The sequence below is a fragment of the Colias eurytheme genome, chromosome 15, assembly GCF_061535395.1.
Source record: "Colias eurytheme isolate Ceu_HAF_F1 chromosome 15, ilColEury1 Martin Lab GWU primary, whole genome shotgun sequence".
NCBI lineage: Eukaryota > Metazoa > Arthropoda > Insecta > Lepidoptera > Pieridae > Colias > Colias eurytheme.
The window spans coordinates 3327329-3344303 of NC_142994.1; the positions used below are offsets into that span (position 1 = coordinate 3327329).

At 34.7% G+C, this 16975-nt stretch overlaps 1 protein-coding gene across 5 annotated transcripts in view; it reads left to right on the plus strand.

Annotated features, from left to right (window-relative positions):
- The window catches only part of sd (TEA domain transcription factor 1 homolog scalloped), a 66978-nt gene extending 50430 nt beyond the window's left edge, over positions 1 to 16548 (plus strand). For 4 of the 5 annotated variants that reach the window (XM_090109881.1, XM_090109883.1, XM_090109882.1 and 1 more), the window contains 8 exons: positions 411 to 540; positions 9534 to 9664; positions 10878 to 10918; positions 12447 to 12618; positions 13481 to 13561; positions 13889 to 14055; positions 14451 to 14685; positions 15531 to 16548. In XM_090109881.1, the coding sequence (XP_089966007.1) occupies positions 411 to 540; positions 9534 to 9664; positions 10878 to 10918; positions 12447 to 12618; positions 13481 to 13561; positions 13889 to 14055; positions 14451 to 14685; positions 15531 to 15644 (1071 nt within the window). In that variant the 3' untranslated portion in view covers positions 15645 to 16548. Of the gene's footprint in view, positions 1 to 410; positions 541 to 9533; positions 9665 to 9826; positions 9926 to 10877; positions 10919 to 12446; positions 12619 to 13480; positions 13562 to 13888; positions 14056 to 14450; positions 14686 to 15530 lie in introns of all 5 variants that reach the window. The other variant, XM_090109884.1, reaches the window with a different exon arrangement.
- Positions 16549 to 16975: the final 427 nt, after the last annotated feature.

Here is a 16975-nt window from a genome sequence, read left to right on the forward strand (position 1 = left end):
TTCTTTCAATATTAGAGTTTAAGTTTTAACACATCTGATACACTTTGAAGATGTCTTCAGACAAACAAATTAGGACAGAAAAATGGCGGTCAGATTATTATTGTTTATAAGGTTAGCTTGCCTTCCTTGCTGAGCATAGTTGATGTAAATTAAAAGCATTTTGCCAAGTAAAATTATGTTTCTCTTCATGCGGCTTTTAATATCTATTACTTGAAAACAATGATTTTTGCAATCATTCTTGAGATTTTATAACAATTTTTCTAAATCCAACCAGTACCCAGCTTTCCATACGTTTATTCTTCTGCTTAAAACTATTCAATAAAAACTTGACCACATGGATACCTTAAATCATCACAGATGCATTTGGATATTCATTTAACGGTCCATGTTTCACATAGTCCCGTTCGCAGGATATGTCGGCGGCGGACGCGGAGGGAGTATGGAGTCCGGACATCGAGCAGAGCTTCCAAGAGGCGCTGGCGATATACCCTCCATGCGGGAGACGGAAGATCATCCTCTCCGACGAGGGCAAGATGTACGGTGAGTTCGAGCATGCTAGAGGACCCGCTTTGATCCTGCTTAGTGAGGGTTTCACGTTCAAGTGAAGAAAATTTGCACTATTTTGGCGAAAGGCGGATTTAAGTATAATACGTTGAAAGCCAGGGTGATAACTTGTTCTTGTTTGTGCCATATTTGCGTCTATAAATGACAATTACGGTAAGAACCTTAACAGCGTCTTTATCGTTCAGTCGATGTGGTTCAGAAACTCTGCATTTTACAGAAGTCACCTAAGTGTGTATGGAATTAAAGAAAATTTGTTAAATGAGCAAAATGCTTATCTGTATTTACTATCTGAGTCTATTGAATACCAAGTTATGAAAATTTTGCCCTGACCCATAATTACAGGTACTTTACGAAGCTTAAAATGCTATGTTTTTTTTCTGTCCGATAAATAGCAGCGGTAAAGATTCATAATTTTCATCGGCTTCTTAAATAGATTTCAAAAAAATAAAATAATGGTTTATCATGTGTTATGTGTTTAAAGGATTAATTTTAAATGCCTTTGTAATGCAGAACTGGCGCAATAACTTTGCTCATCGCCCAAAAATATAATATTTAGAATTGAATTAAGCACGTGCAATGCTAGCACTAGTTGAATTTTTTATTATTTTGACGCATCAAGGACTTAAATTCTGAATTCACTAATGAGCCAATTAAAAATAAATTGTATACAGTTAAATAAATGTGTGTTTCTTCGCGCGCAGTCACCAATCTCGCCGCGTGCAAATCTCAATTTGCGAACATGAGATTTTGATTGAATTATGAGTCGATATCAAGGTTGTTTCTAAACGGAACAATGGGTACGGCACGAGTGACGAGACAAAAGGTATTGATGCCGACAAAGCCGTTTGCGCAATAGGATTCCACGGAACACACCGACAATTATTATCTCGAGATCGGACTGTCTCCGTTTCGGGGAAGTCAAGTGAAGACGCTTTGTTCCACTATCCGCTGACTTGGCGAAAAACTACCCGCGTTTGCAGACGGATTTGCGACTAATTGGCTCGCTCGTTCTTTCGGGAACTATTTGGCGTTGGCACACTTATGTTTTTGATACAAATTGATAAGCCAAAGGGCTCATTCATTGATATCCTAAATCCTTAAATAATTGCATGTTGAGGCTTCGATAATTGTCAACAATAATTAGAATTATTTTTCGTCTCCTTTCAAAATAGAGAGCATATAAAAAGAATTATCGGTCATAGATGCATTTTAAGTATCCGGAATTATTATCTTGCACCTATTTATTAAAAAAATACGGGAACAAGGAAAAAGTATAATAAAATAAGTATAAATGCATAAATAGCATAAATATGTAGTATGATATGAATTTAGTTATATTGCACGCCTCATAAGCGAAGCGTTGAGGTGGGTACTACTGTCGCTTCGCGCAAAACATCTGATTTTTCAAACTTAAAATGCATTTATGTATCATACATTGCACTTGTAAGATAATACATACACACACATATTAAGAAAAAACACTATTTTTAACGTTCATGATATTTTTGATGTCATTTTTGTTATTTAAACTAGTTAAAAAACAGTTTAAAAAAGTTCTGTCTTGGACGTCCGTGTGTCTGTATGTGCGGATCCTTTTTCTTGTTAACACGATAGCGACCGAAATACTTTACTAATCGAGTCTTTTTTTTTCTCTTACGCTTGAGTATGCTCAGGAATAGAACCCTTTCATTTTTCAGGGTCTGATTCGATGTGGTTTAATTGTTATTAAATAAACAAAAATAATAATTAATAAATATTTATTAAAAAAAAATTATGAGGCGTGCACTTTTGGATTTTCCAAATTATTTTTTAATATTATAGGTGAAGTCTCTATTTTATTTCCAGTAGCTGACCTCCCACGCGCTAAACATTTTCGTACTTTTTAGATAACTGAAATTTTTAATATTCTCTACAAATACATTTTATCAATGAATTGTCCTCTTTTATGACCTGAACTAGCTGTTTCATGTGACATTGCATCAAATATTCTGAAATTTCATAATTGGTCGATCATTTGTGATATGAATTTCTAAACTCTGTCTTAGGTATATGTGAAAAATTCACTTCGAAATTTTCGACAACCGCCGACTAAGTAAATGTACCTACATACGGCAAAGCTCACGAGAGAGTAGAGACCTACACCGTCTTAAATTGTGTTTATTACAAGACTATCTATATTTACTTAAACCTTTCTGTCGCACCCTAATTCCTCCGTCGAATCAGTTAATTGCTGAAAGAATCTTAACAGGGAGCAGTGGAATTTTTTCACGTTACAACACTAAGTGCGGATGCTCGTTATGTCGACGTGACGATCGCTGCATATTCCCTGGAGCGAATTAATAACCGGGACAAATCTTTTTTATGTTCAACAGTCATCATTTGTGTACTTAATTCATGGTGGACTAGAATGGAAATGGTTTTTAATTTGTAAAACAGATGAGGTTAATTTTCCGAGGTCTTAAAGTATTTGATAGATGTTCGTTCTGAATTTCAGCAACTGCTGCATCTTGCAAGTCAGGTCTTTAAGCGTTATTTTATAGATAATATTAAACTAACTGATCGATTGATAGGATATTTCTATACTCTATCACTCTTTTAGTACTTATCGTTGAGGCTATTCATCAAATAATAACTTTGCCAAGTTACCCTTTTCAATATGTTTATATTGATGTTGTAAGATCAGATATACCATGGATATCTAAATATAGTATATTTATTCTATAATAAACAGCCTTTCTGATCTATATGAAGCTCAGTAGTAGAGGATGGCTGAAGGCTTAGCTGACCCTAGTAAATCTAAGTGTATTAACCTGTAGTCTGTACTGTCTGTAGAGTGTAGACTATACTGTAACGATCCCTCTTCTAACATAATGAATATGTTGCGAAAGTCTAAGTGTGTCGGATTACAGGCTTTTACTGTTATTAGATGAGAAACAATTTTAATATTCATACAATCGCAAATCAAAAAATTGTTCTCATGGGATAAATGTTTCACAATTTTTTCTTCAAATGCTTTGCGTAAACACAAATGACTGATTAGTGATTAAGATAAATACCATATTTAATATGCGCGTTTTTCTCTATTGCTATTTTCTAAAGTATTTTAATCAAACATAATGAAGCGTATTATGTTCTGTATCTATAATTGATGGTTCAATAATTGTGATAAAAATAAACGATGAATTTTAAACGTTTCAATCCAATGAAGAGACATATTAAAATTTAATAGCGTGGTGTCAGACGGACCCATTTCTCATTTATAACGTGGCCACATATTCCATGATCCCGCAATGTAAATAAAGAAGGTATGTCTTTTAAAATAAAGCCGAAGACACATTAACTTGCCTTAAAATAAAAGCGTAATTCCTCCCTCAGCACTTATTACGTGCGTTTGGGTGTAATTGACGTAGACAATTAAAGGCCACCATTTCGCCGGACGCACATTAAGTTCGTGTCAAGCCCGAGCATTATATATCCCGCTTTTAATTAAAGGACCGGCCTCCAGATGGAATTGCTAAACAAATCCACCGCAGCAATGTGTCCACCTCAAGTGATTTAATAGACGGAAAGAAATGCGCCATTTGAATCTTATCACCCTAGCGGAAATAATTGTGTAATGTAATTTAAATATAATCGAGTAAAGAATATGCGTACGGTATGAATTTGATGCGCTATTGTTGGGACTGAAACGTGGCGTGTGTCAACTGGAGAGATCGGCTTGAGTGCGTGTGCACAAAGTGTGCTCGTATGTTAATTGTGAATGTTTATTTGTTAGCCTGCTTCCAACCAGGAAAAAGGGAGTATTGTTTATGTTAAAATGTCTTAGAGGAAATCATATGATTATGAATTATTCTTTTTTAACTGGAAAAGTTTCAATAAGTCAACCCAAACGAAATTATACTCGGATCCATTCCCCTAAGAGGTACATCATTACATTTTATCATATGACGATGTCAATTGCCAATCTACCACATACAAACATCTGTTTTCGCACTCCCATTACGTACACGAAATTCGATTTTAATCTTGTCCACGGAGTACCCGCAATATCCTCAAGGCCATATACGCTGTACATAATTGCGGACACTCTGCTCCAGACAATATATGAGCACATTAGTCGCGGACGTGCTGGCCCGACTTCATCTAGCCACCCTCAATCTGAGTCGTCTTCACTACTCGTGACACATGTTAACTGTTTACAATTCTATGGCATATTGATTTTCGCTTCTGGTAGTGATAATTGCATTAAACTTTGATTATCGGTGCTGGTAGTGATAACTGTCGTAAAATGAAGTTATGCACTACCCTACAAAATTTTGTTTTTATTTTTGTGATATTTGCGTGCGGGGAAAAATTTACAATATGATAGTGAACTACATGATGAATGTATTTTTTTTTTGCATTTTGATCATATTTTTACAGTTCATGCGAATATTACGAAAGAATACAATCCATACATGATATTATATTTATAGCGTCACGCAAATGAACACCTATTGTCTGATTGTATTGTTTGATTTGCAACATAAATTGAGAACCGTTATTGGATTCAAATTATACACTGTTTGTATATTTTTACATATAATTGCTAGATGTACCTATGGTACTAAAACAAAGTTAATGCCGATAGAAAAGGATCGTATTATGGCATTACAGTATTAATCCTAAGGTCCTTGTGTAAGACAACCCATCAATATGTAAGTGAAATTTCTTGTAGCGTTGGAATATTGAATAGAATGAATCTCAGGATTGGTCTCTGGCTTTGCGTAGACATTAAGCTTTGAATTGAATGCTACGAACGAATTTATCACCTTTGGTAAACCGTTTAGATATTTCTACTAACTCTACCTTTGAAACTTTCAATGCGGCATACTTACATATATTGCTAGAGAGAAATGTATATTTCTTTTTACCATCCATTAAAATATTATAAATAAAAAGTTTGAGTTCCTTCTTCAATTTTTATCTGTTTGTCTGTCGTGTTCAACCTGAACTGCTCTATATTTTGCGTAAAGGGATGTGATGCCTTGAAGAGGGTCATATGCCACTTAATATTGTGAAAATAAAACTTTCACGAAGCTTTTCGAGGGGGGACGAGTATCGCGTGATGAAGTGCCAAAGTCAAAAGCTCAGAGCACAATATAAAGATTATTTTGTTTTTCATATTATAAGAAATTACCAATTGTGTCAGTTAATAAGGATTTTTGAACGCGAAAACGCTTTTTTTTATTTGTTTGTTTATTGTTTACTTTTGCTGGCCAGTCTGCTATTCGTAGAAAATGTTTAATTAGTGTCACTTTGGCTTAATAATAGAGACATTAATTGCATCTGCTCTACAACGAACTTTTAATGCTATAATTATTTCTATAAATAAACATATAAAGTGCTTTGGTGTGAGGATTAAAGGTTTTAAAAGCCTAATGATGCATCATATATTTGCAAAGATACTCATATTTTTATAAAAGCTAATCATTCTTTCAAAATTATTTAAACATTAAAAAAACTAATATGCTATATTGACTAATAAACTAAATTAAATAGAGTAGTAAGTTTTAAATATAACATATTTCCCTACAAGTGTGAAAAAGAAGCACTTTCATGAAAGTTGTTTACAGAGAACGATTGTGTACATATTGTATATTATAAAAGTTCACTCATGAAAAGTTACTAAGTTCCTCCGACACTTCAGTGAAATCTGCCCTCAACTTCATCGAACTAGGTTAAACGAGAAAAATATGTTACAAGTTTCCACTTTGGTTACTTTCCTGTACTTAAACATTGTGGCATTTAACACTGCGGTGCATATTTAATAATTAATTAAATTTTTATAAGTAAGTGCAATGATACCTTTGAGTTTTCACGCTTCTATGTATTTTTAATATCGGTCTAATTTAAAAGAAAATTCCGCCCTATCCGAGTAATTATTGAAGTTCAGTCAAACGTTTGATACAGCTCCAAGTTGGAACAAGGGAAATAGTTGCCGAAATATATCGTTACCGTGTATGTATGACCGGGAGATGCACGTGAGCCGTAGTTAAGCGGCCGAAATGTTGCGGCGAGTTGTTGCAAACTGTTTGCTTACAAAGCGTGCAAGCTGCAAGCACGTTCGTGAGTTAAGACATTCAAAACCGCTCAATATCCTGGCAGTATGAAAGTTTCGTCGGCGCACGGCTTCACGTGGTCCGGGGGGCCGGAGGGTTCGCCGGGAGGGCTAAACTATGCGAAGAATGCGCAATTAGTGAGCGAGCGAGCGTGTAAGGGGCCCGGCCGCTAGGCGGCGAACGCAGTAAGAAAATATAAAGAAGGGGCGGGCTCCGCGCCCGTTGTTTAGCGCCCCGCCCGTCCTCGGGCATAACTCCCGATTGTCTCCCGAGAAATCCTCCTTAGAACCGTCTCAACTCAACCCTTTAAGGATTTGACTCGCATATCTTCCGTTTGGGTCAGCGTGAAATTCTGGCCCGGCGCCTGTCTCGCGTAAACATTTATTTCTTTGTTTTTACACTATCAATGCGAACAATTAATCCAATTCAATTGTATTCATATGAATTGCGAGTCGAATAAGTTTTATCCATTTTCAAATACCGGTTCTACAAGAGCATGTCATAAACGCACAACCGCTCCTTTTGTACGCAATGACAGGATTAATTAAAATTATGCACATTGCATTATTAAATTAATAAAAAATCTATTCAGAGTTTAAGTTTAAATACCAACAACTTTCAATATTTATATATTTTTATACTGAAACACATCTTTTGTCTCTTTACCAAAGTTTACAGTTTACATAGTTACATTCAACAAGCATGTTGTTGAAGAAACATAATACACTGAACGTTATGCCAGAAATATATTCGCGTAAAGCTTTTAAAAGGTCACGGCTGATAGATAGGACGTTAATGTGTTTCTGATGGATCTTCGATAACTTCTCCGTTATAGAATAAATTATAGGTGAGCGATCGATACGCAACCCTAGTTCATTGAATAAAAAATTCAATATTGCGTTTTAATTATTGGAGAGCGTGTGCTCATTGATAAATTACGAGGGTGATTCACTCGTAGCGGCGCGATGAAAATACTGAATATTCATAAGCGGCAGCTGCACGCCGATGCACGCACAATTTCCTCCGCGAGAGGTGCGCGAGAGCGTGGCCGCGCGCTGGCACTCGACCAAATTAGCCATCTAACAAACCAATAAATAATGATCACTTGTTTTTCTATTCGCAGCGGAATAGAAACGTTCCGACTTGATCCTCTGCACCGGCCTATTTATAGATGCATGCGACGTTTCGGGTGAAAGCACTCTTAATGCTGGATTCGCGGGGACGCTCGCTGCGTGCATGTAGGAGTGACACACGGTGTTTATTCGTGTTAACACCCGATTTGTCGAGTGGTCACCTAATTTTAAACGTCACCCGCTGTGAAAGCGCGTAATGGGTGGAGCGCTTTCGGAAATATAAGAGACGAAGTTTCGATACTTAAAAGTTGAAACTTCAAGAATGTTGCCGTGGGTTAAGGCGGATGTTACTGTTGAAGTTCAGTAAGCTGTTATAAATTACATAGTCTATTGATAGGACTATAAATGTAAATTGAAATAATAAAATAATGTACACGAATAATGTACGTTATTGAAAAATATTATCTACCTATATAACGGAGCTTATTAAAACTAATATGTACGACACTATATAATATGATCGAACTATATTATGAAGTTTCAGATGTTTGTGACCCAATCACGTGTAAAGAGCAGAACTTCATTTTTATGATATGAACATTAAATGAAAATCCCTCCAACTCAAACGTACGTCTTACCATAATGGTGTCTATTACATAATTATTTAAGTGAAATGATCTCTTTAATGTCGAACTACAAACACTCAATCATCATGAAACCATTCTTGATACTTCCTACAGCATCTTTCAAACTCAAACTCAAACATTTATTTATTCAATTAGACTTCTTCTAGAAGCACTTTTGAAACGTCATTACGTATTTTTAACATTTACCACTTTGAAATGATAATGCCATTAAATAAGGCAACAGCTCAGCACTTGCAACTTATGTTCAATACGCTCGCAAGTCTTAAACAAAGGTGACAAATTTGGAACCATCAAGAGTTGGCTATGAAATAACGAGAGATAATAAACTAGGTATATCTATACGCACGTTTGCCTCAACGAGCAGCCAAGGGGTTAATTAAATTCGCACCAGCCGTCGCTCCGGCGTCGCATTCCCCGAATTCAATGAGATTTCAATTTACTTTGGCCTGTCCCACACTTCTGTACACGGCGTCCACAAATTAATACTTTATTGTCCACGTTCATATGGCCAGACTGTTTAACAATTTGTTATATAAATGAAGAAATAGCTGTAATGATGATTTATTGGGTTTTATGAAAGGGAGGCCTATTTTTTTTATAATTCCAGTTTATCACTAAATACTAGGAAATGACTATATGCCAAAAATGCTGTGTACACGTGATTTATCAGAAAAAAATATTATGTATAAAATATCGTATAACACATTTATCTGTAAATTGAAACAATACACATACACAGAATAATTTCTACGAACAACGTTATTATAAAATATGGTTGTTTCTAAAATGGAATAACCAGAAATCAATTTGTTAGAGTAAATTTCGCCCTCTGCCAATCGACCCCGCATTCCTGTTCGACTGCAGTTTCAATAATTGAAAATAGTTATTCAAAATATTTTGAAAATTGTTTCATAACGATTTGGGCTGGTGCTACGCGGGCATAGCATTGCGCGTTGCTGTATCGGCTATGCTAAATATTTCGCGGACTATAGCAATTGGCGTTTTATCTCAAATATTGTGTTTTTATAATAAACTGTTTAGATATTTATAACACAATGTCATAATAATTTAACACATTTTGTTTAAATTTCCCGAAACCTTTCAACGGAAACTTTCAAGTTGCTAAATTAATTCTCTCTAAATTACAGGAAGAAACGAACTTATAGCAAGATATATAAAATTAAGGACGGGGAAAACGCGCACAAGGAAACAAGTATCTTCACACATACAGGTTTTAGCTAGGCGGAAACTTCGAGAAATACAGGCCAAGCTTAAAGTGGTAAGTTCATGCCAATTAACACCTCGTATAAAATATCTCTAGGCTCTACGTCTAGTGTCTGTACTCTGTAGTACCCACTTGTGATTAGTATCGAAAAAAATTACAAAATCTTTTAGTAATTTAATATGTAGCAAGACATTTAAAACGTGATAAATAATCTAGGACGGTGGTGTGATGAAAGAGAAGGCGATGCAGTCAATGAGCACACTATCTAGCGCTCAAATAGTGGCGGGTTTGCCTCACCCGGCGTACCATCACACGGTACATTTTTCAAGGCATGCCTTTGTGTTAATTCACACCAAAATAGCCTTTTTTGTGTTGCTTCTATCTAGGCATGCCGCCATGCACGCAAATGAGGATAAACTGAAATAACATCGATTGGCTTTATTTATAATTTAACTTAGTTTCGTGTAATTTGTCTAAATCTTACCCTCTAGATACGACGTTATGTAGAGTTAATATTGTATGTGTTGCGTTGCACAAATAATGCAGGTTTCTACGACGCCACTTACAAAGCTTTATCGAGTTGAATTAACTAGAAGCCTTTCATTTGATCATTAATAAATTTCTGATAACACGGTATAAACAGAGTGTATATTTTTAGATAGATTCAATATACTACCTAGAGATGATGTTTTACTTAACTTATTAAAAATACATTAGCAATGGTTATAAGAGGTAATAATGTAAATTTTAAGTTATAATGTAACGACTAGGTACAAATTTCGGACGGATCAAAAAAAAATAATAATGTTTATTGACACTTTTACACATTTAGTGCAAAATATTGCTCTATCTTCTGAACCTTATGAGATACACTCACAAAATATAGACAATAAAATACCATGAACTTTATTCATATCCAATAATTAATAAAGTCTATTTAAATAGATTTATTATAACACTTTATATGTACAAAACGTACATTCTATATAAAAGGCTTCAAAAAACAAAGCTGTTGAAAATGAGTGATAATTGCCAGCTTCCTCATTAAACAGAGTGTAAACAGCAAAAGCAAAAACTTCCTCACTTATATCTTACATTAATACGTTTCCATCTGCTTTTTAACAAAAATCACATATAAGGAATATCAATCAATCTTCTAATATGTTTACGCTTAAGAAAATATAGTCAATTTGCTAACTTGTAAACATATTGTATAATTTATGCCTGTATGAGTGTACCTATAACATCGTTTGTTTTTGTTTTTCAGCAATTCTGGCAGCCTGGTCTACAAGCTGGCACGTCACAAGAGTAAGTATTTTATTTTCATCCTATTTTATAAGCCCTATTAATGTAAAAATAGGTAGGGTGGATGGATGTTTGTTACTAAATCATACAAAAATCACTGAACGAATTTTAAACATATTTGGCAGTTTTGTAGATCATGTACCAGATGAACACATAAGCTGTAAAAATACGTCTAGTTTTTGATAGTGTTTTCATTTCTCTTGATCGTGCTTTCATACTAAACTTTTATTATGTTCTAGGTCAAAAAAAGGACTCCATACACATTGCGATAAATTCATCGATACTTGAATTTTACTAATATTGTCATCATGTCCTTATAACCAATAAACCACACTTGTTCAGAGTTTATTATCCATAATATTATAGTTTTTGCTAACTGACTGACTGACTGTGAATTCAGTCGCGGGCCACACTGTGTACGAACATAAATTAAAATGTGCAAAAATTATAAAAAACAGTACTTAAAATACAGTACAACATGATTAAGATCGGTATCATCTGCCAGTTTGAAGAACTAGTCACACTACATTTTATTTATTGCCAAGTAATTATCGAAAATCATTAAAACACGATCCGTTATATAGACTACAGGCCCATGTTGAAAAAATTATGGGTCATTTGACCCACCACCTGACCTATCTAGAATGATATAAGAGCATAAAATAATAAGATTCAGCACTATGACGTCACTCGTAAGCTGTCCACCTGAGTGCAGGTGAGAATTCGAAAGTTCAGGTAGAGATTTTCTCCCCTTGTCTCCATGATTTTTGTACGGCGTTGCGGAATAATAGCTTAAAAGCAGTATAGAAATAGTATGACACAGATGCCGTACAAAAATGGTGGTCCACAAAGTCGGAATTTATTTTTATTTTTCGACAGTTGCCGGGGTAAATTTGGTCATTTGATTTTGTACGGCATCTGTGTCATACTATTTCTATACTACTTTTAATCAATTATTCCGCAACGCCGTACAAAAATCATGGAGACAAGGGGAGAAAATCTCTACCTGAACCTTCGAATTCTCATCTGCACTCAGGTGGACAGCTGACAAGTGACGTCATAGTGCTGAATCTTATTATTTTATGCTCTTATATCATTCTAGATAGGTCAGGTGGTGGGTCAAATGACCCATAATTTTTTCAACACGGGCCTGTAGTCTAATATTTTTTCCCGTGGTATATGAGAAATAGCGGCAATAAAACTGCCATAGTTAGAGCTTCTTAAGGGTTTCTAGGAGTGCTATTTTAGGAACCTGTTGTGTACGTAACTGTACTATTCTGGTTTGATCCTTTGCTACTAGCGTATTGTGTGCAATACTTTCTATATACCAGTCTTGCTTGAATTAGATTAAAAATTTACTAGATAAAATCACTAAAAATATTTTTTAAGATCTATAAGAATTAAATGTTAAATTAAATGTCAATTTATAAATACGTAACGTGGTTTACAATGTGTAATTTAAATTATAATGAAAAACATTATATGTATATGTATATATGAAGTAAAATAACCAAAAATCGTTCACTTCCAGTGTGAAACCTTTCCCGGGCGCGGGCTACAAGGGTGTCCCGGTTGGCGGTGTGGTGGGGGGCGGTACAGACGTAGCCCCCCCTCCTCCCTGGGAGGGCCGCGCGATCGCGACACACAAGCTGCGACTCGTGGAGTTCTCCGCTTTCGTAGAACACCCTAGAGACCCGGACACGGTGAGTTCCTAACGTTTTTACTTTTTATTTATATTTTGTAAAAAGCACATCCTAAGAGACAGTTACTAAACATAGCTATACTAATAGTTAATTAATAAGCAGGAGGAAAAGAAAGGAGAAAAACGTAGAATCTCCACAAGTTTGAAAAAACCCACCCTAAAATGTCACTCTCATTAAGCAAATAGCAACAAACTGGATTTTTTAGTTTTAGTTAACATTGGTTACGCTGTACACATCTACAATATAAGATAACATAATCATATACAAAATTTCCCAGAACTAAGATGTAGTACTTAATGTTTGAATCGTTAGAAAAATTCCTGACATTGAAAATATGTACTATATTTGGTGTGCAATGAACATAATATGCACGCAATAGAATTTTCCTTGTGTTAAAATTCTCGGACATAGAAAGATATTCAAATAATCTCTGTACACAAATATGTTTTATAGGTGCCTCGAGAATGCTTATTTGACTAAAAAGTTTAAGTTATGTCTACATTAGAATACTAGCACTTACCTTATTCACCAAAAGGTTAACTTTCATCTACTTATTACAGTTTTTATGCCCCCACAAAAGTATTTTATGTATGACTAGCTTCCACCCACGACTTTGTACGTGCATCCCCGTTTTTCCCCGTTCCCGCAAGAATTTCGGGAAATCCTTTCTTAGCGGATGCCTACGTCCTAACATCTACCTGCATGCCAAATTTCAGCCCGATACGTCCAGTGGTTTGGGCTGTGCGTTGATAGATCACTATCAGTCACCTTTGAGTTTTATATATATTTTATGTATGATTTATTGTGTGTGTTGTAAAAAAATATCGTTTTATTAATATTTATATAATGGTTTATTTTCTAGTATCCACCGAGTACGGCGCCGGCGCAGCATCTTTTCGTACATATAGGTGGTACTGTCACATACGCGGATCCTTTATTAGAGGTAAGTCATTTTCTGTTGAACATAATATATGTTATAACATAAGATTTTATTAAGGATTCTTATCGAATAGTTGCTTTAAACAATAGTTAAAATAGCCAAATGAGTGAAAGTATGGGCTACGATAAATAATAATTAATCAGAATGAGAATCAGAATCTCTAGAATCATATAATATCTGCTGAAATTACTAGTTTTATGATGTAATCAAAGTTGTTTACTATTCTTAATTTCAGGACACCAAAAACAATTTAACATAAAAATTGCAATGAAATAACTATGTAGAGATAACAAATGTTTTTATTCAAGTTTTTTTTTTATTTTATTTCAGTCAGTAGACGTACAACAGATAAACGACAAGTTCCCAGAAAAGAAGGGAGGTCTCAAGGAGTTATATGAGAAAGGTCCGCGGAACGCATTCTTCCTTGTCAAGTTTTGGGCGGACCTGAACACTAATAACTTGGACGATCCCGCAGCTTTCTATGGGGTCACTAGTGTGTGAGTAATTTATTTTTGTTACTTGTATTGTAAATGTGAAAGTGTGTTTGTTTTATGTCCTAAGATGGACTATAGAGCTGTGATATAGATATATCTTCTTGGACATACCATTTTCCTCATAATTGTTTCATTCGTTTAAACTTAAAGCAATATTATACACTAGCTGCGCTTCGCGGTTTCACCCACGTGGCTTCACTCTTGTTCGTGTTCATAGTTCCTGATATAAGCACGTTCAAACAAAGCAACTCTTCAGCTTTATAATATTAAGTATAGCTATGAAATGAAAAATTAATTTAATATTTGCTGATTGGTCTAGGCTCTAACCTTTTTTGAAGATTGATTATTGACACTATTGTTAACCATACATGTATTTTAATACAATTTTCAAATTCCAGATACGAGAGCAACGAAAACATGACCATAACGTGTAGCACAAAAGTGTGTTCGTTCGGCAAACAAGTTGTGGAAAAAGTTGAAACGGAATACGCGCGCTTTGAGGGCGGTCGCTTCGTATATCGCATACAGAGGTCGCCCATGTGCGAGTATATGGTCAACTTCATACACAAACTGAAACATTTGCCCGAGAAATATATGATGAACAGCGTGCTCGAGAACTTTACTATACTGCAGGTTAGTTGTACTATCTTGAAATAGTGCTTAAACTTCGTATACAGAGTTCGCCTATGTGCGAGTATATAGTCAACTTCATACACAAACTGAAACATTTGCCCGAGAAGTATATGATAAATAGCGTGCTCGAGAATTTTACTATACTGCAGGTTAGTTGCATCTTTAAATAAATAATAGAAGAAAACTGCGCATACAGAGGCTGCCCATGTGCGAGTATATGGTCAACTTCATACACAAACTGAAACATTTGCCTGAGAAGTATATGATGAACAGCGTGCTCGAGAACTTTACTATACTGCTAGTCCATTGAATGAGTCCCTCCAGGGGGGGTCTAGAGTGCGTGAGTTAGTAACGTAAGATGTTTCTTCGGAAACATGTCAAGAGTCCCTAGGTAATAAACATACTAAAACCCCGGGCCACTAGGAGGAGCCCCGGAGTGGGGGGAGGGGGGGAATGGGTCCATTTTTTCATTTTTCGCTTAAATCTCAAAAACGGTACATGTTAGAGAAAAACTTTCAAGGAAAAGTTGAAAGGCCATAAAATTATCTACAAGTTGTACCTGAATCATTTTTTCCTATATCCTACCGTTTCTGAGTTATACGCAGTAAAACATGATTTTGGCTCAAACAATTTCCACATCAATCGATCAAAAAATATTTCTTTCTTCCAAAAAACTAAAATGTGCAACTTGTGACCGGTACCTGCAAATCAAAATTGATACGATCCAATACTCTTTCCAAAAAAGTCAGTCCTCCAATCTAGCAAACTTTTATACTTTATAATACAATTACTATAAATAAATAATCAAATAAATTGACATTCTAACAATATTTATTTATTTCCAGGTGGTATCAAACAGAGACACACAAGAAACTTTACTCTGCGCGGCGTTTGTATTCGAAGTATCGAACAGCGAGCACGGCGCACAACACCACATCTACAGGCTGGTTAAAGACTGAATTAACCACTCGGATGTTATTTGTACTGTTTTTCCTAAAAAAACGTCGCGTTTTTCGTCTGTTACAGTTTCTGGGATTTGATTTGTGAAAAATATTGCATAGTGATTCGGATTTGTGACTCTTTTTGCAACTGTATCGACTGGTGCGATGCAATCTGTGACATTATTATTTATATTTTTTTTTTATTGTCTGTGTACGTTCGTTACATAGCAACAGATTCGCAATAATGACTTTTCAAGTGTATTTTTTACAAATTGTGACTTTTTTTTTGTTTAGTGCAATATTTTTGTTTGTGCAAAATATATTTCGAATATAATTTGAAAATCAAAGCTTCCAGCAGTTTTAAGATCGGATATACTCGTTATTTACAAATTATAATAACGCTTCAAGGAGATTGTATATAAATATTGGCCTGTTCCAATTATATTATGATTTTAAATGAAAGTAGGTGAAATCGTTCGTTATTCTTATATTAACGAACCTTAATAGCAAAAATGTGATCTGAAAGTAATGCTACAAGTATTTTTGTAAACGAAATTTTTATGTATAGCTCAATTTTAATATCGTATAGTTTAACTTTGTCCGCGCCGTGTGGACGAGCCTACTTTTCTATACTCTATGATTCTTTTAAAAGTTCTCATTTGTCCTTTGTTTTAATAAATCTTAATATTTCTAAGGGATTAGACGCATGTAAAATAAAATCATAATACTAATAAAGATTATAAATGAATACACACAGTGCCTCTAATAATTATGTTACATTAACATAAATTACTTGAGCGTTTTTAATATTTTCACTAAAATAAGAATATTAGTGAAGACATTAAAACATAGTGTAGAAATTGTGAATCATGCATAGTTCGGATAAGTGTAGGGATAAGGAAATGTCTAAAGAGAATTTTTTACTTTTTACATTTTACATTACATTTTCGCTAATGGTGCAGTTTTGTTGCTTTTGCTATGCTACTTAAAACTAAATTTATTTACTATATGTATTTTTATTTCACGTCTATCGTATCTGTTTTAAAGTTTTATCAATTTTATGTCAACGATTATATTTAATTTTATAAATGAATTGAATTTTTTAAATTATTTTATCGATTTTGCCACAGCAGTTTTTGCCATTGTTTGTAACATGTACATAAAGAAACTTAAAGTGTTCAAATGTTAACACGATTACTGTAACATATAAATAATAAATATCATTTCTATAACGTGTACAGTGTAGCTTATATAGAGAATAAAGTATTTTCTGATTACCTTAAACTCACGAGCATATCGTATTCTTCAAGCAAAAATTATATGACAATAAGATTAACATTTGGCAGCTA